We start from the raw sequence: 27,077 nt of genomic DNA, 5'->3' as shown, positions 1-27,077 counted from the left end.
CGAGCGGCTGTGGGGCCTGAAGCACGCTTAGCACAGTCTCTTTGAAGGCGCTACTCGGGGGTTTTCTGACCTCCAGTGGCCGGTAATACCCGGTCTTATGCAGGGCAGTCACTAGCATGCTTCACCTGTTGGGTTTCAGCTGCAGGCTGGATTGCCCCACGACGTTCGAGACCTCAGGAAATGAGAGTCAACTGATTCGTCTTTATACTAGATTATGAGTGACTCCATAAGTAGGATGCCGTGGGGCAGCCTGACGGATCTTGTGGCCTGGATCCTCGCCGCTCCTGTTGAGAGACTGTGATGTGGCTCAGAAACAGAGGCCCTCAGATCCATCTAATCACTATTCCATGCTGAAAGATGGTGCAATCCCATCCTGTTGTTCGGTGTTCCAAACATCATCACCAACCCAGAGTATCAGAAGCTCAAATTCTATCTCCGCGAGAGATCGACCAGGCAACCTTGTACGGATTGCATGCCATGTAAGGCCGCGTTGGTCCTTGAGGTCATGGAGAGTCTCTCGCTCCGTACTCGACCAAGGCTTGGACAGTGGAGGTGGGTTCGCCCGGCGCTCATTCCAGTGTAAGTGATTCCATTGGACAAGTTGCGCCAGTTTTTTCCACGGTAAACGATCTAAAATCTCCTTCCATTTTTTCCCCTGAACTTGTTTCAAAACCACAATCAGTCTCGCTTCATCTGGTGTAATAGTCGTTCTGGTACGCTTGCTGGGGCTAGTGGAATCCTGCGGTTTGGGCTGATACCCAATCGGTGTGATTTTTGGGTCCTGTGTAACTTCCATCGAGATATCATGAATTTTAGTATCGCTCTTGGTTACAAGCTGCGTATCCAAAGCCACGTTGTTAGCGGTGGTCTCTGGTTGATTTGCTGCTTCCGTAGTGTCGCGCTGATCTTCCGCGGAGTTGAGTGAAGTTTGGTGGAGCCGAGAGGCAGGATCATCTCGCAGAGGAGATACCTTGCAATCATCAACTAGATCCTTCCTACGACTGGGAGTATCCGGTCCGAGTCGTTTCCCTCTAATTTTTAGCCCCCCTTTCGGCGTAGGCGATGGCTGATAGTTTTCCTGTAAGGGGTCGTCAGATTCGTTTCCATCCGGTGTCTCTGCGAAAGACCAGTCGCACATAATCGGACTAGATTGGGGCTTCCACTTGTGCTGGCTGCTTTCGTGTTTCCTTGCGGATCTCCTTTTCGTAATGTCGGTAGTACGCCTGGACTTCCCGGGCAGTGCCCAGATAGAGCCTGCTCCGGGTGGAGATGCGGACCGTACGGCATTGAAAGAAACTGGTGGTCGTGATCTGCTCAATGGAGGCGTAGAGAATTTGCCACTAATTCTAGGGACGCGCCACACTGAATCCACCGCTTCTATAGAGCTGTGTTTCTGCAGGATTTGAGATTGGGTGGATGTCTCAGCCGTAGGTTTTGCTTTTTTTGTAACGACCTCGTCCGTATCCATCAGGTTTTTTCGCCGAACGGGATCGTCCGGGCCATTCTGGACACTTAGTGCTGTATCCAACAGAGAATCCACACTAGACCTATCTTCGTCGACATCTGACTCGGCGCTCAACGCCTCACTCTCTCTGCTCTCCCAAGGTCCACTGAGGTTTGGCCCCGCTTGAAGCTGTGTTGCTGCTTGTGGGTGTTGAAGATATGTGTTATCCTCTTCCAGAAGGTCACCACCAGCCTCTGTTTCCGAGTATTGAGAGATATTGTGCGCCGTAGCTGCATCATCTAGTGCGGAATTTTCCGTGTCAAACAGCCAAGGGGCTTCTTCACCAGTATCGTCCTCATCTTCCATTCCCTGAATATGTCCATTATCCACCACTATTTTTCCGGTTTGTAAATCAATCTCATCTCCCACATCCGTAAAGTCTTTGCCGTATTTTTCGAAAATACCCTCGAAGATCGATTTGAGACGTTGATCGTTTTGCGCGCGGGCTTCTTGTAGGTCTATATCACCTGGCTCGTCATCTGTGCCGGTAGCAAAGGACAATCGAGGTCTCTTGAGTGGTCTCTCCGTCATCATACTGTTCCTATAGAAACACGTTTTGAGCGTGAAACACGATAGAATAATAGAGGCTTAGCTGTGGCCTGTATGGCTATAGAGGGAAGGATAGGAAAGACAATTGACACGTTACTCTACTGCAAAGGAAGAAATTAGTAATTTGGAAAGATACACATTGTAATGCGGACGGACAACGTCATAGTGTTACCTACCGACTCATGGAGCTGGAGGGGAAGATGTGGCAAGAATTAATTGTCTTAGGCATAAACAGCGTAACTGGAGAACAATTTGGTGTTAGGAAGTAGCTACCTAGATTCAAAGCTTGCGACAATGCTACTGCTAGTAAATGTGATTGTTAATTGTATGATAGCCCATCCTACAGAATTAAGCTGACCAAAGGTCGAGGCTTCAGCTTTTTTTGCAGGCGGACACCAAAACACGCGCCGTTGGCACGGGATCGCCGCATGACGTCTCTCCGCGAACGGGTTCCCGTGCCGCACATCATTCCTAATTCTATCAAGCAAACAATCAAACGTCGCATGCCTTGATGGTATTTCATGTCCCCATAATGAATGGAAGGGCATCTTCAAACAACTACCAACATGTACTGCCAAAAATGTCGAACTCAGTTGAAGCTGGATGGCTCTCTGGAGTCGCTCAATCCAGCTGCCTTCGATCTGCTTACCAGTATAGTCACATTTGATTTGCATAGCTTGGATTCCTTATACAGCGTAACTAATCTATTAAGGCTCGACAGGTAAAACCCTACCGGAGCAGGGGACCGCCTCTTCCTCCAGAAATTCGTTTCCTCAAGAACGGCGAGACCTGTACGACCGTGTGTCCAAGAAAGTTACATCTCCAGTTTATCGAAGATCCATTCCTGCACCGCGCCAAGCCGGCAGTAACCAGAACAATCCACCTAGACTGGGACGAGGGGACAGTGGGAACATGTCCTTCGTTATGCTTACGGAGTCTCAAGTCGGGCCACCGCATGCGACAATTGGTGTTAATGGCGACAGCACCCCGAAAGGCAAACGACCCCTCGGCACTCAAAATGCTGATCGTGAAATAGACGACGGATCATTTGCGGACCAAGTTGAACGAACGAGCCGCCTCTTTGAAATCATTTCCTCTCGCTCTGACATTGACCATCCGATCTGCACTGAATGCACGGAAATGCTTGTGAACGGGCTCCAGAAACGGCTGGTAGATGCTACGAAGGAGCGAGATGCTTATATTTCGTTCTTACGGAATCTCAATTCATCTGTACCAACGGCCGAGGAACTTGAAGCGGCTGAAAAGTCCCTGAAGGAAATGTTAGAGGCGGAGGAGGCTGCGTTCGCAGAGCTTGTAGCACTGGAAGAGGAGAAAGCAGCCTTGGATGAAGAGATAGCTGGCCTTGAAGAGGAGGCTCGTCAATTAGACCTCGAAGAGGAAGGGTTTTGGCGCGACCGCAACACCTTTTCTCTAACATTGGCCGATTTCCAAAATGAGCGGGATGCTCTTAATATGAGATACGACCATGACTCGCGGCAGCTTGAAAGACTGCAACGGACTAATGTTTATAATGATGCTTTCTGCATTGGCCATGACGGGTACTTTGGAACTATAAACGGCTTGCGACTTGGACGCCTCACAAACCCATCCGTAGACTGGCCGGAGATTAACGCAGCTTGGGGCCAGACAGCCTTATTGCTGGCCACCATCGCGGATAAATTGGGCTTTGAATTTCAAGGGTACCAACTCAAGCCAATGGGGTCGATGTCCAAAATTGAGAAAATAGAATATCCACGGGGATCACCAGCACAGTCCACCATCGGTGGGGGTAGCGCGACTCCGTCAGCGCCGCCCAAGATTACCACCTTGGACTTGTTCTCCTCTGGCGACCTGCCACTCAACCTTCCTTGGCTTCACCGCCGGTTCGATGCAGGAATGGTGGCCTTTCTGGAGTGCCTACGTCAGCTTGGGGAATTTGTGGAGAACACGCCAGCTCCGATGCCATCGAATCGACGAGGCCATACCGGAATGACCACTCCGGGCTTGAAGCTTCCATATGCTATCAAACGAGATAAAATCGGAGATGCGAGTATCAAACTGGGCTTTCACAATAATGACGAGACTTGGACTCGTGCTTGCAAATACACACTGACCTGTTGCAAGTTCTTGCTAGCCCATGCAAGCAATGTTGCTAGCGCTGGCTCCAATAATTCTGCTAACATTGCAGCCGCAGTTGGTTCTGCAGACAAATAAGACTGTAATATAGATGAAGATACAAAGGCGCTTAGCCATAGCAAACACGCGACTAACTTATCCCTTTCAACGAGCACTAGTGTCAGGCTATCGCCGCGGGCAGACAAGGGCCCTTATTCCGGTAACCTATACAGTGGACAGATTTGGATAATGCGGCCCTCTGCCAGTGTTCATTTCCGAAAGAAGCTCAGTGAATACTAAGACAAGGTTACTACAGCGTTCGGCCTTAATGGTGGGCTAACTGTATATTTGTCTCTCGAGACCATACAGAATGCTCGACATTTCATCGCCCTTGCATCGGACTCATGCCGCTCTTAAGCCGGCGGATCATTGGCGGTATCGTGAAGTACCTTTGCCATTATGCCCATCTATCTCGTTGGATCTGAAATATGGTCGGGCTATGACATCACTATTACTATGGTAAAAATGCCAGGAAGGGGGAGAAAAAGAAAGGTATAAGGCCTCAAACTAGAGAAGGAAGAGTGGAGGAGGCATGAAACCACAGCCATCTGACGGAGTATGTCTTGTGACAACAACGGGGCTCACCCTGACGCCACTAGACAGAGTAAAGGTGGCGGGAGATCATCACTTAGCTGCTCCTCCAAGAGCGACGACGTGACCGCTCGCTATTCCCCATGACAAACAACACGGGCTGAGGTTATCCACATTCGTCTCTGCGCATACCGATTCTTGGTCTCTTTCGCGCTATTTAGCTCAGAACCCCTCGACTTAGTTATGTCAACGCACTTGGGGCAACAAGGCACATGGAGGAGAACATATACGGAACAGGGATGCTCATGTAATGACAACAAAGAACACTAAGGAATCAGCCAACTTGAGACGGACTCGGTAGATCCATGGCGCTGGGACTGTCGATGTATACAGACGGTTGCGTAGATCCTACACGTCGACCAGGCATGTTTCGGCCCGCTCCCGGGCACACGGCGCACGAGGAAGAATCCTGTTACCTTGGCCTCTTTGTTCTTTATTCTCTCTGATTTTTCCCTTTTTATTTAATTTATTTATTTGTTATAGAGAACCCCCCAAACAAGTGTGTGCGCAATGAAAATGCTGACAATCGAATCCCCCCTCTAACGCTATTGGTGTCTCTAAAGAAAATAGCAATATGACGGTCTCTCCAGGCCTGTGATCCACACTTACAGGGAACCTGGACTCGGCGTGACAGGAAGGAGGTCACAGAATCAATGTAACTGTCAGGCTGCCTTGCCATTTTTGTTGTTTCTTGGCCCTTACGTCTTCATCGGGCTATACTTAGGGCATATTTTAGCATCCTTTGGTTGGTTCCTTTAGAGGGAGAAAAGAAAAAAGAAAAAAGAAAAGCATAAGAAAGACAGAGAAAACGCCAGCGTTTTGTATGGTTTTGTACGGTATTGGATACAACTTGGTCGAGTCAGGTTAGTACTCTCGCCCGATCCTTAATCCACTGCTCTATAGTTGCGTCGCGGGAGGATTCCGTTCACTAAACATAATCTATGTTCTCTACCTCTGGCAACGATAGTTGAATCACATATGCATTAGGATTGCAGTACACAAGTACTATTACATATCCTCTGGGTAGACCTTGTACCCCGGTCATGATTGTCTGACCTCAACACTATGACAGATTAATTAGCACCGGCGCTTGACAAAAACCTATACATATCCATCTGATATAGGGAGATCATGCCTCCTTTCCCCTTCCATATGTAGCATGCTACACAGCAGGACAATAGTTCTCGGTCTGAAATGAAAGGAATCGGTGCCGTCTCTCTTTAGAGAGGCTCATAGTGAGGCACAGTGAGGCGCAAAGGAAACAACGTATCATATGTAGTGTTCGCGTGGATTTTTCTTCCACTCTGAAGTCTTGAGTAATCAACCATGACTCGAGAACCTGGAGGACGGAGCAAACCTGGACCTCCAAACCAGACTAAGCCACACCTCGTGAATCCCCTCCACTTCTTACCGTTAAGATCCACATGTCTGTACTAAAGCAGGCGGAGGGAGGACTACCCTAGACCTGATGTGAACTAACGTTTTATGGGAATTATCCTACGTTGGCCGAAGTTTTTTTCTTTTTTTTATCTTTCATTTTCCTCTTCCTTCTTCCTTTTCTTTTTCTTTTTCTTTTTCTTCACTCCTTCCTTTCTTTGCCCTATCAGCCTTACTTTGGTGCTTCCATACATGGAAACAATTCACAGCAAGATCAGCGGAATCTTAAAGTATTTGAAACCATGTACCCTAGACACCAACAATACTGTGTAGTGGCCTAGGAGGTATGTCCATTTAGATGTGGATAAAGTAGATGCTGGTCACTGTGCATTAGATCATGGACTATTACTTACAAAGGTCTTGGGCAGGTTGGCCATTGGACAGTATGGATGGCTGGTTATACATACCATGTCTGGATGTGTAATGGAATAGTACAATAGTCACTCTGATAAAAACTGATTAAACTAAAATATCATGCTATGTTATGTTTCCTGCCCTCTAGAACTCGTAGAATCCAGTTTCTTAATGGTCGAGACTACCTCGATCTTCTAGTGAAGACTAAACTCCGAGAGTGTAAAACAGCCTAATGTGTGGTAAAAAAAGGACTATTTCTAGTATGATCCTTAGGATCATGTGCATGCCTACGTCCTCTAGTCCATTTCAAGATTCTTTAGCATACCTAAGCAATGGAAATGCCGCACTGCTCAAGGCAACTGCTGAGGAACTAACCTGTGAGAATGCTGATTCACGTGGTCTCCATCCGTCGACAGTGGGATCGACCATCCCTCGCTGGATGCTGATGCTATTTACTGTCAGGTGAGTGACGGTCTCAGTACCTAGATCAGACGAGACCCAAACGCACACAGATAGTCTTCCTCTTCCTCTCGTTCTCTCCCTTCCTCGGGTACGCGTTTTCTTCCCCATGTGATCTGTCAGACAAGATTGACAACCAATTGGCGGAGGATTACGAAGGTCATAAACTTTTGAAAATCTTGAGCCCCAACGGGCGCCACATCATATCGCACTGTGATTATTGCACATGGTGGCATAATTCGCGAATATATCCAGAAGATTCGACACGCTTGTTCACTGCGTTTCATGCTGGAGGGATTATGGGTGGCAAAAGTACCAAAGGTACAGTACTAAATGTTCAAAGCGCTGTTTCACTGCGCAGAGTCCCTTCTGGTAGAGACAATGCGTTTGATATGAGGTATACTACCCACATTTACCATGTTTCATGCCGCACCCACAGGAAATCGTACCTAGTATCAGCTGCTCATTGGCTTGTTGGCACGTCCTGTTGTCGATACCGAGTACGGCCCGCAGGATCTACTTGGGGACAGTGTGGTCAACCGTTTTGCCGTGACCTTAAAACAGGAGAAGCGAAATATGCAGCTAGACATCAGAGGGGAAATTGACCGAAGAGTCGAAGCAAAGTTCTGAATGGCATTCTTTCCCGCCCAAAAAAGAACAACTAAAAAGGGTTTCACCATCTGCAGAAAATGCACAGGATTCGACAAGAATTTCTAGCGAAACTTTAGCAAACGGATTGTCCATGCGTCGGTAATGTCGGTTATTGATTACTATATTGCAAAATTGTTTCTTCGTTTGTCGCCCTCTTTGATTACTTTCTGTTGAACTAATTCGAATCATCGTCTGCCGAATATGCTATTCCGGGCCGACGTTCCTTGTACTTGACAGTTCAACTATCTCTAGCGCATCTGTCAGTAAAAACCAAACTCGCGACTACTCCTAATTCGAACAATTTAATATACCAGAATAATGGGGCCGTTATACTCTAACTTAATAGGGACATTTACGACTCCATCGCGAGGAGACTTTTGGGGACGTTTGGAGCTCAGGCCTCAGCCTATGACCCGAACTTTGCCACACCGTCTCGAGCGTTTTTCTCAGTTAGGGCTCGAGTAGATTAAATGTGTTTTCTTGAAGGTGGAAAAGCCAAGTAAGGGGAAAAGAAGGATAGTGATAAAAAATGGAAAAAGGTACCAGCGACATTTAAATCGTCACAGAGCATCTGATAGTAGATTTTAACTTGACTTTTCCATGTTTGTTTTTTTCCCCATCTTTTTTCATTTTCATTTGTTGTTCTTACTTCCATATTGACGACGTTAGAATGTCCTATACTACTAGTAATAGTAGAATAAAACCCCGTTCCACGAACAATACCTGAAAGCCTCGGAGACAAAAGGAAAAGAATACTAAAGCCGATCCCTGTTCACCTCGCGCCATCTCGGACAATGTCAAGGCCCAAGAAGGGTCTAACCTTGGTGATCTGACAACCGACAATGATGATCCTCGAATGTTGCACCTGCAGAAAATGGCGTATGCAGACTAAGTGATCACTTTTACAGTGTAATTGTTTTTACATGTAGTATTTCACTGCGGTAATTCCTCCTCATAATATATATATATATACATATATATTTTTTTTCCTTATTTTCTTTTCTGTTGCCCTGCAAAGGGGTTGTGTAAGAATACTTTTTCATCAAGCCTGGAGAGTTCTTCTCTTCTCTTTGTCCTGAAATTCAGCGTGAGTGGGTAGATATTGTTGGTTATTATTAGTATTTTTTTCTTACCTTCTATTTCTCAGAACGTTGCTATAATAGGCAAGTTGATGTCAATCATGCCTCCTTGTAGATTAAAAATACTCCTTCCACAACCTACATACATGTATGTATGTTTCGTCGACAACTGAACTGTAATTAGCAGGCTGATGGTATTACCGTTTACATTACCCACATAAGGCATTGTTGATTCTAGGTTTATTCCAAATTCTCTGCCATTTGTTTCTTTCTTTTAATTATTCTTCTATTCTTTCATGCCGCCACCCCCCCTTATTTTTTTTTCTTTGCTGTCTTTGTCTTAAACCCGTTGTATTCAAAAGTGGTAAACTTAGGAGACCTCCCAGGATGGTGCTTAGCTCCTTAGACTTTGGTACTATGGGCATCGTTGGCGGAAGCACAGACAGAGGTGGGCAGTACTTACATGTACATGCAGTGGTCAGAACGTGACAAAAGTACACGGACCCAAGCAGCTATTCCTCAATTGGCTCGGGGAAGCAGGGATCGAGCCTCCCGCCAGTCAGTCCCAGCAGCAAGTCGCCGCAAAGGGCAGGCGGCCCTGCCAGTCAGCAGCAGTACTTTTAATTAGTTGGAAGCGCTAGCCCTTAGGGAGGTTTAGCTGCTCCGTATCCGAGCGGGCGAACCACTTCGGTTGCCCCGTTGGACCGGAAGTCCTACCGTACTATGTAAGAGTATCTCTTTGTATGTATGGGGGGGCGAAGAGAGCTTCGGTATGGCCATTGTTCTCTAGGTTTCGCTTGGATGTTTTATTTATTTATACTCCCGTGATGTCTGGATAACTGCTGACTTGATTTCCACTTTTTATGATTTGTTGGCAGGATATGGTTGGAAACTTAAGAGAAAAAATCAGGAGAGAGTGTATAGTAGTATGGGAGAGGAGAAAAATTGCAAAACGACCAAAGGAGTGAGAGAAATCGAAAGCCAAGTCCTTGGAACCAATTGTTACGGCGTATAACATACTTAGACACATGCATACTCGATTATTATGATCCTGATTTCCTTGACATCGTTGTCCTGTCCTGACACTCGATATTGTTTTTATTATTTTCTTTTGCAATTTTTATGAATTTCTCTCTCTCTCTCTTAATCACGACCAACTTTAGTTAACTATGTATGTATGTACGTACGGTCACTGACCGAACTACGACTTACTACTAACATACAATACATCATCGTCCCCCATTATCACTTATCGCTATAATTATTACCAATTCCCACTTCCCCAAGCCTTGACTCCGTTGGACCATCTTTTTCGATCTTGTTATTGCGGCTGCTTTGACCACCCGTCAACTAATTACGACTTTCAAGTTTCTACTACTTTCCCACTTACGCCTCTCCTGTCTGCCTTTCTTTTCTTTTTTGCTCTCTCTTTTCTTTTCGTTTCGTTAATTTTATTTCTGTAACTACATAAGACTTCTTTATTTCTTTTACCTCCAATACCTTCTCCAGTCATTATCTGGTGTCTTTTCTCCACACTTTCATCGTTTCAGCTCGCCTTCGTCTTCCTGGCACCTGCTGAGATAGTTAATTCTCACCTCGAAACGGCGCAAGAGTATGAGTGACAGTGTTTTCTAGAGATCTGCTCACGATGGATGGCTCCATCCCTCCGTCGTCCGCTATTTCTCCCATTTCTCCCTCGCCATCCACTTCCTCATCCATCTTTCGCCCCCGCAGATCCGAGGACTGGCACGAGTACCGTCCGATCATCGAGCAACTCTATCGTGACAATCAATTAAAGCTCAGAGATGTCAAGAGAATCATGGAGCGTGATTATAAGTTTCATGCATCGTACTGACCTCCCATTTCCTTTTCTCTCTTACCCTGTTCCCCCTAGTCCCGTTCCATTAGTACTAATCCCTCCTACGATCCTACCTCTATTGTCGTTTATGAACCCTGGATTTACTCCATGTATATCTCGAAGGGCTTTGGGACCCTTTTGATGTATTTGAAATTTGATACACAGTGTTACTGTTTGCCATTGTTGCTCCCATCTATTTGTTTTATTTTCTTTTTCTTCAAAAAGTCGAATCGGATCAATTTAAAAAAACACTCCTAACGCATAAGCTTCGCAGAGAGAAACAATACAAAGACCGGCTGGCAGCCTGGCATGTTCGGAAGAATATAAAAGCCAAAGAAGTTCATGTGATGATTCGAAAACAACAAAAACGAGCTGCCCGGGGAAAACAGACTGGCTTTCGTGTCGCCGGTCAAGAAGTGGATTCGAAACGTATCGCTCGTTTCGTCCGTAGATACGGTACTCACTGGGATAACAAAGGTCGCGCCGAGTCTCAGTCCCAATCTCCCCCTCAACTTCAACCTCAGTCTCAACCTGAAACCCAACCGCTGAACCATCGGTCAAGCCCAGAGCCTGGTAGGTTGCTTCCATGTGATCACGTATCTGTTGCATCAGCTGTTCATACAGAGCTAGATACTCCGTCCGATATGAGTTGCTATACGCCCGAGCCCGATGCTAGAGATAGAAGCTCGACTTTGTCTCCTCGACCAGAGACGATGTCACCTCGCAGTGAGATGACCCCATCCTTTCCACTAGCCTGTACAACTCATGGAAGCTTTGTCAAGCACTATGAGTCTTGGCTGGAAAAAGAAACTTTGGTTAATCAGAGCGCAGGTCACGATAAGCTTAAGATAGAACAAACTCCTGCTTCAGAGGTTGATGATAGCCAGTCTTTGCCGACAACAACTTATAGCCCCAGCTTACCAAACGACACACCTAAAACCACGAATGATGTATCATGGAAGGATCTTGATTCCTTTCAGAATCGTCTTCTCGCTCTCCACGACACTCTTGAGGCCTCGATGGCCGGATTTATATACCCTAATGAAGAAGAAAACCGCACCCCCCTTTTATGAGCGGCACGGATTATCTAGAGACGAAGAGTGAGGATTTGCCGAGCCTCTGGGTTCATTCTTAGATGTTGTCAACTCAACTTCCCTGATCCCCCCCCTTTATTATCCCCCGCAGCCACTTCGTCAATAAGCACTCAACGATCCTGACCCTGTAACACCTCCTCCATCCATCTGTTCTAAGCGTCTGAGCCGTTTTTTCTCAATGTTTTTTTTTTCTTTTCCATTTTACTTTCCTTTGCTGTTCAGGACTTTAACTATATAGAGCATCTATGGCTTGATTTAACCGGGAAACGTCTGATGTAGGTTATGGTATCCCCATGAATGAAAAAAGAAAGAAAGAAAGAAAACAAGGTGTACAGGACTCTGTGACAACAAGGATTGCGGTGCTGTGGTGATGTACCTGCCATGTCTGTTCAAGTGTTCTGTTTTACTACCGCCCCTACGCAGTATCGTTAAGTACCTTTCACAGCATATCTTTAAGGATCATTAAGTTACTGCAGCTAACCCACCACGGTCTCGGAAGGACGTCAAACTAGCCTGCAACATAAGTGGAATTCTGCTGTGTCGAACCTCCATTACCAGTGCGATGCCAGTTTACAACGGAGTCATCGAACTAGTATCTCTCACCGTGACCCACCCGTGCTGTACATCGCAGCAGATACATACCATGACACATTCTGTTATTCTCCACAACCCCTGCCACTGTTGGATTTACTCCGTACAATAGCGGCCCGGACCGTGCCGCCCTTAGCAGCTCCACGATATCGCACCCTTCCGACATGCAAATGCGAACCCACACACGAAACCAAGTCGCTAACTTCGAAGAGACACTAACTAATTGGCATCACGGTGTACAAAAGGCTTATTAGAGGCTTTCCGAAAGCAGGCCCCCGCAGTGTCACCCTATCGCGCAGCTCCCATACGTGAGATCCAAGTTCAAGTCTATCATGTATACTCCAAGATAACGACAGACAGCACATGAGACGCACAGTCTATGCTGGATGAAACACAAGAGCAAGCGACGCTTCCTACCCTGTCAGGTACGAGGGGCGGCCTGTGGAGCTGGCTGTGAGCGGACTCCTAATCCAGAAATTGTCAACTAGACCAAACGAAGTGGAAGGAATTAAACGAAAAACATCAGCGGATACCACGACAGGGTCAACCCCAGTGGAGAAGAGCCACGTCGGACAGAGGGCCAGGCAAGAACCTCCCTGGTCTGCTCGAGCCCCTCAACACAGGCAGGAGATTGAATTGAGAATTTGTTGGACCCTAAGAATACTTGAATTTTGTCGTCAACCATGACTATAATACTACTACGTAACAAGGCCACACCCACGACTTAATTGCCAGTCAACACAAACATCTTGCCACTCGACCAGACAAAATGACAAATGCTAAGAGGAACTGACTAATAGCACCAGCCAGCAGACCAGGCCGGAAATATTATCCGCACCTGAATCAAATAAACAGCCACCCAGTTACACTGAGACAACTAGAAATGGGGCCGGATCCCACTTCCTTCCCCGATTGGGCCACTGGCACTCAGCTTCCTTGTCTCGAGGATAGCCCGCCACGGTTCGTTCAGCTGCAGATCAAAGCGCCAAAGCCGGTGGTTTCAGGTCCCAGCATCACTTCTGACTGGATTGTCGATCTCTATATAAATTAACCCTCCCCCGGAATCCCTCGTACTTTCTCACTAGTACCTTTGCCCAAGAGAAATAATAGCATACATACCTAATATCAGAAGAGAATCCTTACAGCCGAACGCGCAGCGAACCCCCCTCCAATTTCCCATGCTTTCGAGATCCCAGGCCATGAAAATAACTAAAATAAACTACGCAACAAAGCAGTAAAAGAATAAGGAGAGAGGGGGAAAAAAAAAAAAGAAAAGAAACCCATCCAGACCCTAATATCGGGCATCAAAACCCACTGCAGACTAGCATGATGTAATCCAATCACCACAACTCCGTATCCGGAGTGATCGTCCGGAAAGAGCGATCCTAAGGTCACAAGGGTGAATGAATACCAGATTCCTAGTGGTTTCCATGCATATCATGCAATACTATCGTATCGGTACTTTTGCCCGCGTTGCTAAAAGGGGACCCATGAAGAGCTTCCGCGTACTAGTAAGCTTCACTGCCACCATCTTCATCTTTTTTACCAGACAACATGCATAATCTTGATCATCTGTTATTCGCCACAGTTTCGCCACCGAGTGCTTATCAATTGCATCGGTGGCATTTCTATCCGGAGGGGTTATGTGTGAGGCCCTTCGTAGGCGTTGACGTAGGTGCTAGACACAATACTCTATCTATATATTATGTATGCGCTACTGTATTTTCTCTCTATGGTACTGTGTATGTACGGAGCACTGTACTGTACAATTTATAAAAATAGAGGGTAATGATAACTATTAGATACCCCGGAACCTTTGTATACTAGTAGTAATCTACCGTACCCGGGTCTACGCCCGTCCTACGAAGTAGTATGGTATGTACTATATACATACATACCTCATTTCATCCCACCCAGCGATCAACATGGACTCATTGAAGAACATCTTAATAATCGACATATATATGTATAACTATAACTATAGCACTGTCACCAACTAAGCCAAGTAGCCCAGATTATAGGAGGAAAAATTACATACAGACATACATGCGTAAATTGTGTACATAAACCCTCCCCCACAGCCCCAAATACCAATCGGCAAGCTAATAAATATCCTTTTTCCGCCACTACTCTTTTATCGACTAAGGCAAATGGACTGGGGACGTTGATGTTGCTCGGGTAAATGGTGGAGCCGCACGGCCGGGCAGTGGCCGGGTCGTTTTGCCGGATGGAGAATAGAGTTGGGTGATGAACGGTGGTTCTTTTTACGCTTGGGTCGTTAGTTTTACTATACTATTTGAGCAAATTGATCAGGAATATGAGTCGTGGAGATTGCCGGTATTGGTTAGTTTGAGGGCCATCATGACTCGGTTTACGTGTGGTTCTTTTCTGTTTTGTTGGTTACTTGTTGGTTTACATCGGCATTGTTCTTACTTTATGAAGATGGGTGGCGCTCTGACCAACCGTCAATTTTTGTTCCTGACAACAAAAGGAAAACAATGGTAATCTGTACACGGTATGAAGTGTAAAATAATATAAATAGTCATCTGGTCGCTGAAAACGTGGAACATGAGAAAGAAGCGAGAAAAGAGAAACATAAAAAGAACCCGTATACCTCTAAGCACCCAAAACGCTTGAATATCCAGTAGTGAAGTAGTCATGAGGTCCCGCCCATTAGTAGTAAGATCCATGCTGCAAGGGAGTCAACCCGACATGACCTCCTGCTCGTGGACTAATGATAGAAGTAAGAAAGAAAGACATGGCATAGCAAATCCGCTCAGGCATTACGAGTAGAAAGCACTTTTCTGGAAGCTTTCTGGAGAGATGTCGCCCATCTTCCCTTTAAGTTCAGGCTTCTTTTCGCTTGCCGGAATTTCCTCCGAGACGTGAGCTTGCATGCTGTTGGTACGGCTGCTTGCTTCGCCGCCCGATGTGATCGCCTGCTGTTGTGGCTTCCGCTGGATAGTCTCTAGATATGGCCCGGGGAGATACCCGACACGGCCGTCCCGAGCACGGCATCGCCACCACTCCGATGCGTTGCCCGTGGGATCTGACTTGCTAAGAACAGCGACGATATCGCCCTTCTTCACGGCCAAGTCAATGCCGTTGGTCTCCTGGGTCTCAGGAGTGTAGTCGTACAGGACCCGACAGAAGTCGAGCTTCGAAGGATCCAATGGTGCCTGTTGTACGGGTTCGCCGTTTGGCCCAAGCATGAGCTTTTGGCGCTCTTCTTGGGAGCGGGCAAGTGACTTGATGAGTTTACTCATCAAGTAAGGAAGTCCGACTACAGCAAGGAGGAACATAATGAATGGCTTCTTCGATGGCCTAGGGGGTGCGGGAGAGCCGTCCGGAAGGGTGGCCGGCGAACTCCGACCGTGCATAAATGCCGCAAAGGCAGCGGGAGTCAGAGAAGTGGCATCTGCCGGGGGAGGGCGGCCGGTAATCTTAGCAAGCAACGTCTTGAACCACCGAATCATAGTGTAGATTCCGAGGGCCGAGCCCAAGGCAGTACGCAGGTTTCCGAGCTGCTCTGCGACAGACACCATTGCTAAAAAAGAGGCATTAGTAAATCGCAGGCTTCACCACCGAATAGACCAGACGATTATAACATACCAAAGAATGAGCTATGAGTTGCCATATAGGTGCTCTCAAGCATCTGAGCGAATCCACCGAATGCGCCCACAATGCTTTCAATCATCTGAAACGTGGCTTGTGTGCTTTGACTGAAAGAATTGGTCAAGCTGTTGGGATCGTTGGGATCACCAGGCATGCCGCCGTACATCCCGCCCATTCCACCCATTCCACCCATCCCACCGTACATGCCGCCATAACCTCCATACCCTCCTCCGTACATTGACCCCATGGTGCCAAAGCGGGAATATGGCGAGGAGTATGAGCCATAGCCACCGTACCCTCCATATGGGCTAGATCCAAGCCGGGAGGCACCATACGGTGAATAGTTTGATGCGGTGCGATTTACGACGGCATTTAGCGAATTAGGACGAGAGGGAAGGTCGGGGACGGCAGATGTTGTTGAGGCGGTTGTAGGTGTGGTCGCGGCTGGCGCCGCGGCTGTGGCAGTCATCGCAGAAGAGGCGACTGGGCCGCCAGTAGGTGGTGCTGACAATGCGTTTCCTAGTGAAATATCGTGTGAGTAAAGGTCAAGGAGAGGATGATAGATCGGCAAGTGGACAATGACTAACCGCTCGCTGCGGCACCTGCTCTCTCCCAAGGCTTGGGTGGCGAAACCGATGCCATATGTTGTATTAGAGGTAATCAATCAGTAGCCTGGCATCGAGGTCGACCCAAGCGGAGACAGTAAGCTGGGCTCCCCGTGCTACTGGTGAGGTAGATAGTGGAAGCTTAGAGATGGGGAAGGAGAAGAGTACTGTGTAGAGGAAAGTGAATGGTGGAGATGGGGATGGGGTCTGAGAGCGGTGGAGGCGCAAAGGAGGAGAAATCGAAAAGTCCGGTGGTGCATGTGCCCGGAAATACCGAGGCTCTAACGGAAGGCTTGCCGACGGAGAACTCCGAGCGAATTCCGAACTTTGGTGATTCATATGATTACGTTGATACGAAGTTCTAGAAAACCGGTAGGAACATTAAAATTCAAAAGACATGCATTCACCCAAGCCTGGACTCTCGGTGAATAAGACTTAAACAACCAAAGCTGTTCACACCCACATAATATACACCCTGAACTCCGAAGATGTGCATCCGCTGGTTGTAGGTAACAACGCCTAAGAAACGCCAATGAAGAGATCCTCTGCTATTGTACAGTCAAATAATCCACAAACGACCTGATCACCTAATGTATACGCGGTAAAAAATACCCCAGATCATAGCTCATCGCGGCTCTGCATCCCCGGCTCCGTGGGCCGTTTAATTTTCCAGGACCGTGGCGGCACGGGAAGTCCCAGCCAATAATTCCAGAGTCGGTTGAACTCTAGAGTAGAAATTTCAAATCTGTGTCAAATGGCCATTAGTACCCAGGTGTTATTACTCGCATCAAGAATACTCACAGGGTTTGGGGAATATTGGCCCAGCTCCTCAAGACGTAGACGAATGTATTCCAAAAAACCTCAAACTCGGAACGGAGGTCGTCTAGGAAGCCGTCATCCTCGCCTCGTGGCGCTCGCTCCCATGGTAGCTTTTCGGTAAGATACTGGAAATCGTCTTCATCATCTTCATAGTAGAACGTCGTACCACCGTCCTTGATGAGACGTTTTGTTGTCTTGCCCTCGGGGTTCTTTACTGACGACACGTCAGCGGGAATTGTGAGAGTCTCTCCATCTTGCACATCCATAGCACGATGGAAGCTCCTAATAGCCGCCACACTGTGAGAGATGCGACCAAGAGTGTTGATCAAAGCCACAAGTTCTGTCCTGCGCAAAGGAGGGTTTTCTCCATTCTTGGTCTCGTCGTACTCGAACAGGACCTTCAAGGCCGTGCCGTATCCATTAACCTGCAGCTTCCCCCATAGTCGGCACTTATCGCATCCAACACAATCCATCAAGCGGCTCACATTTCTGAACCGGTTGCGGAAGTCTTCCTTCAAGCCGATGGCACTTGGATCCTGGAACATCAGGTTCTCATCGAAAATCTGGGGCCGATTTGCGAGAGCCGAAGTCAAGAGGGACACCTTCTCCTTAGTGTCTGCGTCCTGAACGGGATCGCTGGTGCAGTATGTATAATTCTCGAGGTGCTTCCGTAATTTCGCGACGGCGCGGGACACCAAGGCGTAGTTGAAGTACAAATTCGAAATTCGCTCCGGGTGATCATGCAATCTTTCCTGGAAGCATTGCAAATTCGGGTTCCATTGGCCGGTAGACTGGTTGAAATAGTCCCAGCAAAGATGGGTCGAAATGGATGCATGCATACCGCTGATAACCCGGTGGAAGACCCGCTTCTCGAGGCACTCATTGTCCAGCGGCAATCCCTCTGTGCGCTTCAGCTCCTTCTGGAGAACATTGCGCAAGTCATTGACAGCCTGAAGCTCCCCAAACTGAGGATTCGGAGACAGCTCGAATTGTTCCGGTATCGACTTCAAGAAGCAGTTCTCACGGTAAATTGCATTCCACACCTGGTGGGCTCCCATTCCTGCATATCCCGTAAATCGCTCCGGATTATCGAGCAAACTGACATAGTCGCCTTTAGCGCTTGCCCCTTCGTCCTCCGGAACACAATAGTCTCGCTGATCGCACTCATCATCGTACTCAACCACGCAACTTTCTCCGACACCTTCTCCCAACATACCCTGGAGTGGTCGGTCGCCAGGTCTTTCCTTCCGAACCCCGGGCCCAGGATGACCGGCCTTCGGGCCCTCGAGCTTACTTAGCTCCTCTGCGCGCCATGGTAGCGGGATATCCTCTTCCGACTCGATGGTAGTAACGGAGCATGCGATGTTCCCACACATGCTATTCTCGTCTGACCAAAAGGGGCAGACTTTGTTGAAGAGATTAAGCCGATAATACGAGAAGAAGTCGGTATCTTGAGTTATAGATTGGAGAAGAGGGTAGACTTTGTCGTTCAACGAATCAATGCTGCTGTAGGAGACGCAGGCGTCGGAAACCGTGGCTTTAGGGTCGATCTAGACAGAGCATAGATTAGCAAATGGGTCTCAATAAGGGAAGAATAAACCTGATTTCTATATATATGGGGTGTAACTCACGGCGCATGTATTCTGGTCATGATGTTGAGACTCGGCATTAGCGAGCCTCAAGAAGGCAAACACAGCCAAATAAAATACTTTGGCTGCAGAAGACATTTTTTTTTTATCCAGAGAACAATGTGCAAGAAAACAATTGTAATAGATATGTGGGTGTATAGAAACTTATGTGTCTATCGGTTGTGTAAATCCGTTAGCCCTTCACATGAGAAACACAAACAGTGGGCCTAGAAATTGTCAATCAGATCAAGGGTTTAAGCTCATGATCTTCTGTCAACAATGATCCACTGCTATGTATATCTATCGGGATTTAAATGAACGAGAAAAAAAGAAAAAAAAAAAAAAAAAGGTAAAAAGATGCGACAGAATTCAACGCGACCGAGAAAATCTAAAAAAGAGAATGAGCGGATTGGGCGAGTTATGAAGGAGTAGAGCGAGAGAAGTTGACAAGCTGTCCTTGGTGGCGGAGTTGCATGACAGTCATCGGATGATTATCAATAGTGTCCTCCTTCAATAATCTCTGCCAAGCCTTTTTCGAAGCAGTTCCATTCGCTAGCGCCCCAACTATGTTTCTACAGTCCTCAACTTTCAATTGAAACAAAGAAGGTCCTCCCTTTGTTGTTTCAGGTTATATGAAATGAAAATTAATAAGGATGATCTTGTTATAAATGGGACAAAAACAAGAGAGACAAATGAAGGATGCAAGTCATGACATCCTCGAGAACATATATAACGAGGTAAATTCGCTAATAAAAGACTTGTACTGTAAACACCGCGGTAAGAATAGAGTTATTTTAATGCAGTGGTAGGTATACAGGGGATCCCAGTGCTGAACAAGATGGTTTAGCAATATGGGCAGTAACAAACTAACATAAACAGTATTTAGACTACTCGCTATGCGTAGGTACTCTGCAAGATACATCTCACTAGAATCATGTTGTATGAGACCAAACCGAATAACCGTGCCCTTAAATCCTTTGGAAGCATCCTTTGGTAGTCATAAAATCCTACCTCAGCTAAATGGCCTGACACTTTCCCCCCGGCTATAAATGGAACCCTGATCCTAATAGCATTACTAGTGCCATTTTAAGGACCCTGGTTGCGCCAAGCATGCGCGTGTCCGTACAGGTCTCCCCAGATCTAACAATCTTGGCATCTCGTGGAGAATATCCAGCCCTAAGAGCTCGAGCCCAATCCCTCTTACAGTGAAGTGAGGGCATACACATGGCATATATCTATGTATTATTTACGCGATCTTGCTGGTAGAAACTGGAGGTTAGGGCGGGACCAAATTATCACTTCATTCATAATACTCAAGGTGATTGAATTCAGTACAAGTTTCTCTCCCTTGGCTTGGGGCGTTTCGTTTTTCTTTTCTTTTCTTTTCTTTTTTGACAAACTCCAAAGAAGACCGAATGCTACTCTCCACTGAAAAAAGTAAATAGAATTGGATTAAGGCTATCCGTTTTGGAGAGCAATAATTAAAACTGGCCATGTCCATCAGCTGCCCAAGCCACTAATACATTGGGGTATATGCAAGGGCGAGCTGGAGCATGGAGACCCCTCGCAGTAACACTGCTGCTCTCCACACTTACACGCTAATGCCGCATTCTCGCACTGCTCGCTTAACCCTTTCCCCCTCCTCATTACGTATCGTATATTTTGGTTGCCTTGAGCGAACAGCTACTAGTAGAGATCGTCCATACTTATACTTTGTGATTGGTATTGACACAAGCGATTTCATAATTAGGATATGCTGGGCGTACCACCAGTCAACACTTTTACTGCCTGAGAGTACTTTGAAAGGTTATGCGTGGCTAGTCTTTTCCGTTCGATAAATAGATTACGCCAACTCGCCTGATGTATGGATCTCATTGATATAATGCAAATTACTCATTGCGGTGGTGTACGCCAAGGAACATATGCATAGTGAGATTCTTACGCTACTACAGAGTGGAGGTTACCACTGGCAATGTAATTTTTGCAAAGTGACCCTCGATCGGATTCATCAGTCATATCCAAGAGGTAGAAGCAAGTAGATTCAATTGCACTCCATCGGACTTGTGACGTTGCACCCGAGGGGCAGAAGCAAGTCCAGTTGGTCCTCTGATGGGTAGCGAGTGCAGGAGTAGATTCGAACAACATTAAACATTCCCAATCATGATCATGATCACGCTCAACGGGGATAGGAGGAAGCATGTTGAAATCTTGACGGACATTTATAATTACAGAAAGCCGAACAACACGAAAGATAATCAATCCATAACTCCATGCCCAAACTCCGTTCAAATCCATATATCAGCCCATTCCGTGGTCAGCATGATGCTGAAGTATATGAGAACAATACAAAACATGAGGTATCACATTGTGTTGTCAAATCCCTGACATCCTACCCTTTTTTATCAATCTCAACCTTTTATATGTCCCTTAAATAACATTCGGAGATGGAGAAGCCAGATTCGAGTTCACTGGGTACTCCTGCGGTTTCGGCGACGCAGGCTCAGTACCCTTCTGAGGGAGGCGAATGGCTTTGGATGTGGCGTGTTGTAGAAAGGATCATTCTTGAAGTCCTCTTCGGTGAATTTCTGTCAAAAGACGTTAATACTTTGTCGTAACAAAGAAAGACATATGAGTGAGTACTTACCAAGCCGGGGCAGCGCATAAAGTTACCATAGTCGTTCATCATATTGGTACCCTCCTCGTAGTCGTAAGTTTGTCCTTCCCTATCCGTAGTACCAGGTGGATAGAAAGCTACCCCATCAAGAGGACGATGACTGTTAATGCTGTCTTTAATCTTATTCTCTGGGGTGGCCTTCAAAGCTTCCTGATTCGTTCGTTTGACGGCTTCGATGGGGCTCAGCTTGCTGTCGAAATTCCTCTCCGGGTATACTGCATCGTATGGTCCTTCATGATGATACTGATAAAAGCCAGCACTGTCCAAGCGGTCGATGACGTCAGGATTAACGAGTTGACTGTCTCGAGAGTACCTCATTGTGCGTCGTGGGCCGCGAGAATGGCGACGGGGGTGATTGTTGTAGTAATTGGAGCACTCGCGTTTCTTCTTTGGCTCGACGGGGAGGTGCTCGAGATATCCGTCAAAGCAAATAGAAGGGATAGACGAGGATCGCTGGCGTCGAAGTGACTGGTGACTTGGGGAAGCTGAGAGGAAACGGCAGCAGGAGCTGTTCATGTTCAGATCCGAATCCTGCTGGTGGTGAGAAGGGTAGGGCGAGTAGGGTGTCATATAGATGGCTTCTCCGGCGGAGGCCATCCTGTTGAATAGACGGTGAAGGCGTCGTAGAATAAATTTGAGACCTGTCTTCTGACAGCTCAGATGGCTGAATATAGTTGAATAGATGTATGCAGGTAGGCGATAGCACACGGACGCTATTGTGATAGTGCGTTTAATGTCACGATCTGATGTGGGGCTTGTATTGAAAGTGGAAAATCGTAGTTCACAGGCGCCCAAACCGTTGATATTGTGGTAGTCTGGTGTGAAATCTTTGCGAAGATAAATGAAGAGGTAGATATGAAGAGGATGAGGAAGAATACTCTTGACAGACGGTAATACTATATAAGGAAGAGTCATCGGTGGCCGAGAGTGACGTGACGACTTGCGTATGATGATCCCGCAGGGGTCCGGGGAGGCTTATCGATAACAGTGGCACGTCAGCCTTGTATAGGCTTAGCGGTTTCGCCACATCGAGTCTAGCGTAAGGATCTGTCCGGAGGACTAGGCCCTTTTGGTTACATTTCACTGGTACTCGATGATGAAAGGATGAGAGTCTAGATGGTTGACCTCAGAGATTTCGCAGAATTTTAATTGCCCAAAGGTGTCTTCCACGGATTCATGAAAATTTCCTAGGCACTTGTGAAAAGGCACTGAACCTTACGAGCAGGCAGCACCAACCAACGGTTCCCTCGAGCATCTGACTGGGCTGCATGACTGAAGTGGACCGCATATCACTGCTGACCAATATTTATCGTAACGTCATAACTGATCTCACAGTTTCCACCTGATGAGGCATATATTTCCTCTTCTCCGACCATTGCCCGAAGCATTTATTCCAGAGAATATCTCATAGGAAAAATCAAGTTGAATTTTAAGCTCATCACTAGTACGATCATAGCGTCCGTGCTCCTCGCATTAAAAGGACTAATATAGTGTAGTAGGTTGGCTAGTACAGGTACTACTCTGTGATGTCGTACTAGCGAGAGGTCTAGAAGAACCGTGGAATTTGCTTCCATGACGTTTACTGAGTTAATCGCCTCGCACGAGCCACTGGTTCCTGATAAAATTCAAGGAACCAATTTTACGTTCAGGGCCATTCACTTCAGTTCCATTCTAACCAGTATGCGCGAAGTTCCAGAACGTATGTATATAACTTTCGAAGAATTTCAGTGAACCGCTGCTAGAAACCTAGGGCATCTTTTAGATTCCTGCTTAGTACTCTGTAGATTAAATTGAGATCCTGTAAAATAGAGGAACTAAATATAGTCATCAATTCTGAGTCACGAGATCACACGAGACCAGTTTTAACTTTTCCTTTCGCTCCACGGTCATCATCACGAGTATTTAACTTTTCTGACATACGATATATAATAAACTGGCCTGTAATGCGAGTACACGAGGATGGAGACCAGAGAGGGCTTAGAAAGCCTCGGGGTCCGAATGGCATGGGAGTCCTGGCTCATATTTTCGCTCAGTTCTCCAGTCAAGTAACTCGATCAGTCAGGTTGGTATATGACCAGCAGCCCGAGATGCAAGGCGCTGCACATGTAATAGCAGGCTAGTTCGAATTCTGATATCAATAAGCTGAACGGAGCGACCATCAGCCATTACTGGTGCATTGTTAAGATGCATATACGAAATTATCTCTTGTCAATGTCTCATTGGGGTACAGAAAGCCGCAGGCTTGGCGCACCAAAATACCGAAAGTTACCCACACTTTCTTGGGCTTGTGTGTTGAACAACAAAACATTTTTTCCCAACGAGACACCCACCACCTGATGGCGTTGGTGCAATATTCGGATTCAGAGTCTGAGGAAGATACTTCACATAGTGAGATTTCTCCAAGACCAGCCAAGAGACTGCGGCAGGAAAACACTGCCACGCCGGTCTCATCCCTCCCTCCACTACCGAAAGCCTTCCATGATCTATATGCATCGAGCACTCGTATTAGTGTAAAAGATGATCCAAGCCTCCATGGGGGCCGTAAAAGGGCCATTCCACACGTTGAAGGAAACTGGCCGACTCATATCTATTTAGAGTGTATGGTTACAATCTCCGCTACTCTTCCTGATTAGTGAGCTAACATGAACAGGGTATCCGTCAAGAGGAGAGCTGTCCGTATTGAGCAATGTTATTGCGCAGATAGAGGGAAAGCTTAGAAAAAGTAAAGTGGAGCTCAATAGCTTACTGCGAAGTGACCTTGGCGCACAACTCCCACTGCATATCAGCCTCTCAAGGCCGGTAGTTCTTCGGACTGAGCAGAGGCAGTCGTTTTTGGAAACCTTTCAATCCGTCATTCAAGATTCAAACATACGAGCGTAAGTTGCCTTTGCCCCCTTACAGGGCTCTAAAGATTTAACATAGCACAAGGTTCAATGCTACAACGGAAGGCTTGCACTGTGTGTCCAATTATGAAAAGACACGGTGGTTCTATGTTCTGCGAGTTAAAAAGCCAGAAAATGACGCCCTCAACCGCCTTTTGAAACTCTCAAATCAATCGCTAGCTTTATTTAGCCAGCCACCGCTCTATGAGGCTTCACCGCATATCTTGAACGCAGATGCAAGCTCTAGCACCCTTACACAACGGCGACAAGGTGGTTCTACAGACTACTCCCACTACTTTCACATCTCTTTGGCTTGGAGCTTGACAGAACCCTCTCCCGATGAAAGGGATCAGATCGCGAATATAGAACTTCGAGGACTAAGTGAGTTGAGCGTCTACTTTGACTGCGTGAAGGTGAAAATCGGTAACAATATAACGAGTATACCGCTTGCTAGTCTACTGGGGTAATTAGTTAGAAAGGAGCGGAGAATTTTATTTCTCCCGTGACATAGTAATGGTTCGATGCCTTGCATTAACACTAACTGCGCAGCTTGTGGATGACCAGCTGCAGGATCAGCTGACTACTAGTAGTCACTAGTCACTGTATTCAAATTTGTCCCAGCGATCCAAGCGCGCATAATATTAATAAGAAAATGGAATAGCAGGAGAAAAAGGTTGCTTAATTAAGTTCAGAAATTCATAATCGGTTGCCGAGAAAAGTTCTAAGGCATGATATATTCATGGTGGTGACACTACTGGTAATATCATTCATGATACCTACGTTGCAGTCAAGGCATTAAAAAAAAACCCCTAGCTATTCGTACATAAGTCACATACGAAGTGCAGTGCCTCCAAAATAGACTAGGTTCTTGAACCATAGCATCACCCAATGACTAAGATCCCAGATTGATGCATACAATGCGCAGCCCGTGAAGGCTCCGACCACTGTGATTCGTGTTTATCTGGTGAAGTCGGGCTTCTATAATATCAACATTTGTTTCATTATGAGCCACGTACCAGAAGCAAGAGCTCACAATTATCATTGACTCTTAGGGTAGGATTCGGAGATGCTCTCCTAGGATCCAAGTTCATGCGATAGTATATAGTAGGTAGGTCTTGGAAATGCGTTATTCTGTCTATCGCACCTTCAAGGATCTAGTTGTGAAGGTAATATCATAAAGTCATAATAGTATCAATCTCTGATGGTCTTGATTCGCTTTTCTTGGGACTTTTTATTGTTAGATTACAATTCAATAGAATCCCAGCAGAAGGAAAATGTATAAAATACGGTTGCCTCAGGATACTTAAATTACGGCGCAGTTGTAAGATTACAGACTGAATTGTCGCGCCAAGAGACGCGTCCTTTCGACTTCTTCCCGTCGTCAAAAGCTGTTGAAGTAGACAACCTGCTGCCACGTCGATCAGTTACACTGCATCCACGTATGACTTGAATCGTGTGAGTAGGTTTGCATTGCAGATAACAACCAAAATGTCTATATTGCACATCCCACCTGTAACGATAGTGAGTTTTGTCCTATCATGTCCTCACATCATCTCACTGACCCCCGTCGCCATAGGAAGACCTACAAGCATTTCAAACTAAACACTTTCCCGGAAGTGCCCAGTCTCTTGTATCTGAGTATGCATGCAATGAAAATGTAGCGGACGAGCTCGCAGACGATGATGACGGCCTCGGATACTACCCTGATGGTGTGAAGCGCACCCTGACGGACGAGCAGATCAAAATATTCAGACATAGTGAGATACACTCACTTATACGCGAAAGACAACTTAGGGAAGAGGAGGAGGAGGAGGAAAATAAGAAAGTTTCTGAATCCAATGAATCTAAGGACGATCAAGCAGATGAGAATGACACTGTTGCGAAGCGATCCAATGTCGTTGTCGGACAAACTGATCAATCGACAGGCGAGGATCAACAAGCGAAGGCACCACAGTCTAATACCAGGCAGTCCACGGCCAGAAACCAGACCGTAGATAACAGCTCGAACCCTACGCTGGATTATGATGAAGACGCTTCTGGGGGTACTCACAAGCCTGCTCCATCAGGTTATTATTCTCATTTGGCTGGTCGCAGAATCGTTTCGTATGAAGACTAGCTGCCGGAGCCGGATTCTTCGACGAAAATACAGAATAGAGAATTAGTGTCCATAAGGAACTTTCGGCATTATCTGAACCCGCCATTGCTCGACTACGGTCGGGAGTTCTGAAACCGTATCTAATGTTCCGTGAGTCTCCTCCCCTTGACCCTGCTTTTTGCGACTATGATGAAACTTTTCGTATCAGTCATCCTTAGTCGGATCGCCATACCATCTGAGGATGTGTAAGGCTATGACGACTTAATCTTCTCTCTGAGCTATTTCCCACTAAATTATGAATGCTTTCAATGTGGAGACCGTAATGCTAATTGTTCATGTGAGGCAGGACGCTCTTTCGTACGGTTCGAGACATCGCACGGCCAGGGTACTGGTTTATATGTAACTCCAAGTTTGTAT

The 27,077-nt window shown here is 46.5% G+C and overlaps 8 protein-coding genes across 8 annotated transcripts; 4 read left to right on the top strand and 4 right to left on the bottom strand.

Moving 5' to 3' along the window:
- Positions 1-340: 340 nt before the first annotated feature.
- ABOM_000436 (Myb-like DNA-binding domain protein) lies at positions 341-2,035 on the bottom strand (the record flags this gene model as incomplete). Its single annotated transcript, XM_022527566.1, has 1 exon — positions 341-2,035. The coding sequence occupies one exon, from the start codon at positions 2,033-2,035 to the stop codon at positions 341-343; it is 1,695 nt and encodes a 564-aa protein (XP_022394388.1).
- Positions 2,036-2,619: 584 nt separating this feature from the next.
- ABOM_000435 (beclin 1) lies at positions 2,620-4,267 on the top strand (the record flags this gene model as incomplete). The annotated part of the gene is made up of 2 exons (XM_022527565.1): positions 2,620-2,704; positions 2,775-4,267. The coding sequence occupies 2 exons, from the start codon at positions 2,620-2,622 to the stop codon at positions 4,265-4,267; spliced, it is 1,578 nt and encodes a 525-aa protein (XP_022394391.1).
- A 6,180-nt stretch (positions 4,268-10,447) lies between these two features.
- Positions 10,448-11,730, top strand: ABOM_000434 (Clr5 domain-containing protein; the record flags this gene model as incomplete). The annotated part of the gene is made up of 2 exons (XM_022527564.1): positions 10,448-10,647; positions 10,932-11,730. 2 exons carry the CDS (start codon positions 10,448-10,450, stop codon positions 11,728-11,730), a joined length of 999 nt encoding a protein of 332 aa, XP_022394390.1.
- A 3,395-nt stretch (positions 11,731-15,125) lies between these two features.
- Positions 15,126-16,599, bottom strand: pex13 (peroxin PEX13; the record flags this gene model as incomplete). Its single annotated transcript, XM_022527563.1, has 3 exons — positions 15,126-15,889; positions 15,955-16,476; positions 16,545-16,599. 3 exons carry the CDS (start codon positions 16,597-16,599, stop codon positions 15,126-15,128), a joined length of 1,341 nt encoding a protein of 446 aa, XP_022394385.1.
- Positions 16,600-17,180: 581 nt separating this feature from the next.
- On the bottom strand, positions 17,181-19,108 carry ABOM_000432 (ER oxidoreductin; the record flags this gene model as incomplete). Its single annotated transcript, XM_022527562.1, has 3 exons — positions 17,181-17,307; positions 17,364-18,931; positions 19,013-19,108. 3 exons carry the CDS (start codon positions 19,106-19,108, stop codon positions 17,181-17,183), a joined length of 1,791 nt encoding a protein of 596 aa, XP_022394624.1.
- Positions 19,109-21,474: 2,366 nt separating this feature from the next.
- ABOM_000431 (uncharacterized protein) lies at positions 21,475-22,280 on the bottom strand (the record flags this gene model as incomplete). The annotated part of the gene is made up of 2 exons (XM_022527561.1): positions 21,475-21,594; positions 21,654-22,280. 2 exons carry the CDS (start codon positions 22,278-22,280, stop codon positions 21,475-21,477), a joined length of 747 nt encoding a protein of 248 aa, XP_022394387.1.
- A 1,739-nt stretch (positions 22,281-24,019) lies between these two features.
- On the top strand, positions 24,020-25,032 carry ABOM_000430 (HVSL domain-containing protein; the record flags this gene model as incomplete). Its single annotated transcript, XM_022527560.1, has 3 exons — positions 24,020-24,281; positions 24,334-24,559; positions 24,612-25,032. 3 exons carry the CDS (start codon positions 24,020-24,022, stop codon positions 25,030-25,032), a joined length of 909 nt encoding a protein of 302 aa, XP_022394386.1.
- A 1,021-nt stretch (positions 25,033-26,053) lies between these two features.
- Positions 26,054-26,681, top strand: ABOM_000429 (DUF3807 domain-containing protein; the record flags this gene model as incomplete). The annotated part of the gene is made up of 2 exons (XM_022527559.1): positions 26,054-26,086; positions 26,142-26,681. 2 exons carry the CDS (start codon positions 26,054-26,056, stop codon positions 26,679-26,681), a joined length of 573 nt encoding a protein of 190 aa, XP_022394577.1.
- Positions 26,682-27,077: the final 396 nt, after the last annotated feature.

This window comes from Aspergillus bombycis (genome assembly GCF_001792695.1).
Source record: "Aspergillus bombycis strain NRRL26010 chromosome Unknown contig00002, whole genome shotgun sequence".
Lineage (NCBI taxonomy): Eukaryota > Fungi > Ascomycota > Eurotiomycetes > Eurotiales > Aspergillaceae > Aspergillus > Aspergillus bombycis.
The sequence above is the reverse complement of the archived record's forward strand: the minus strand, read 5'-3'. Positions and strand labels throughout refer to the sequence as shown.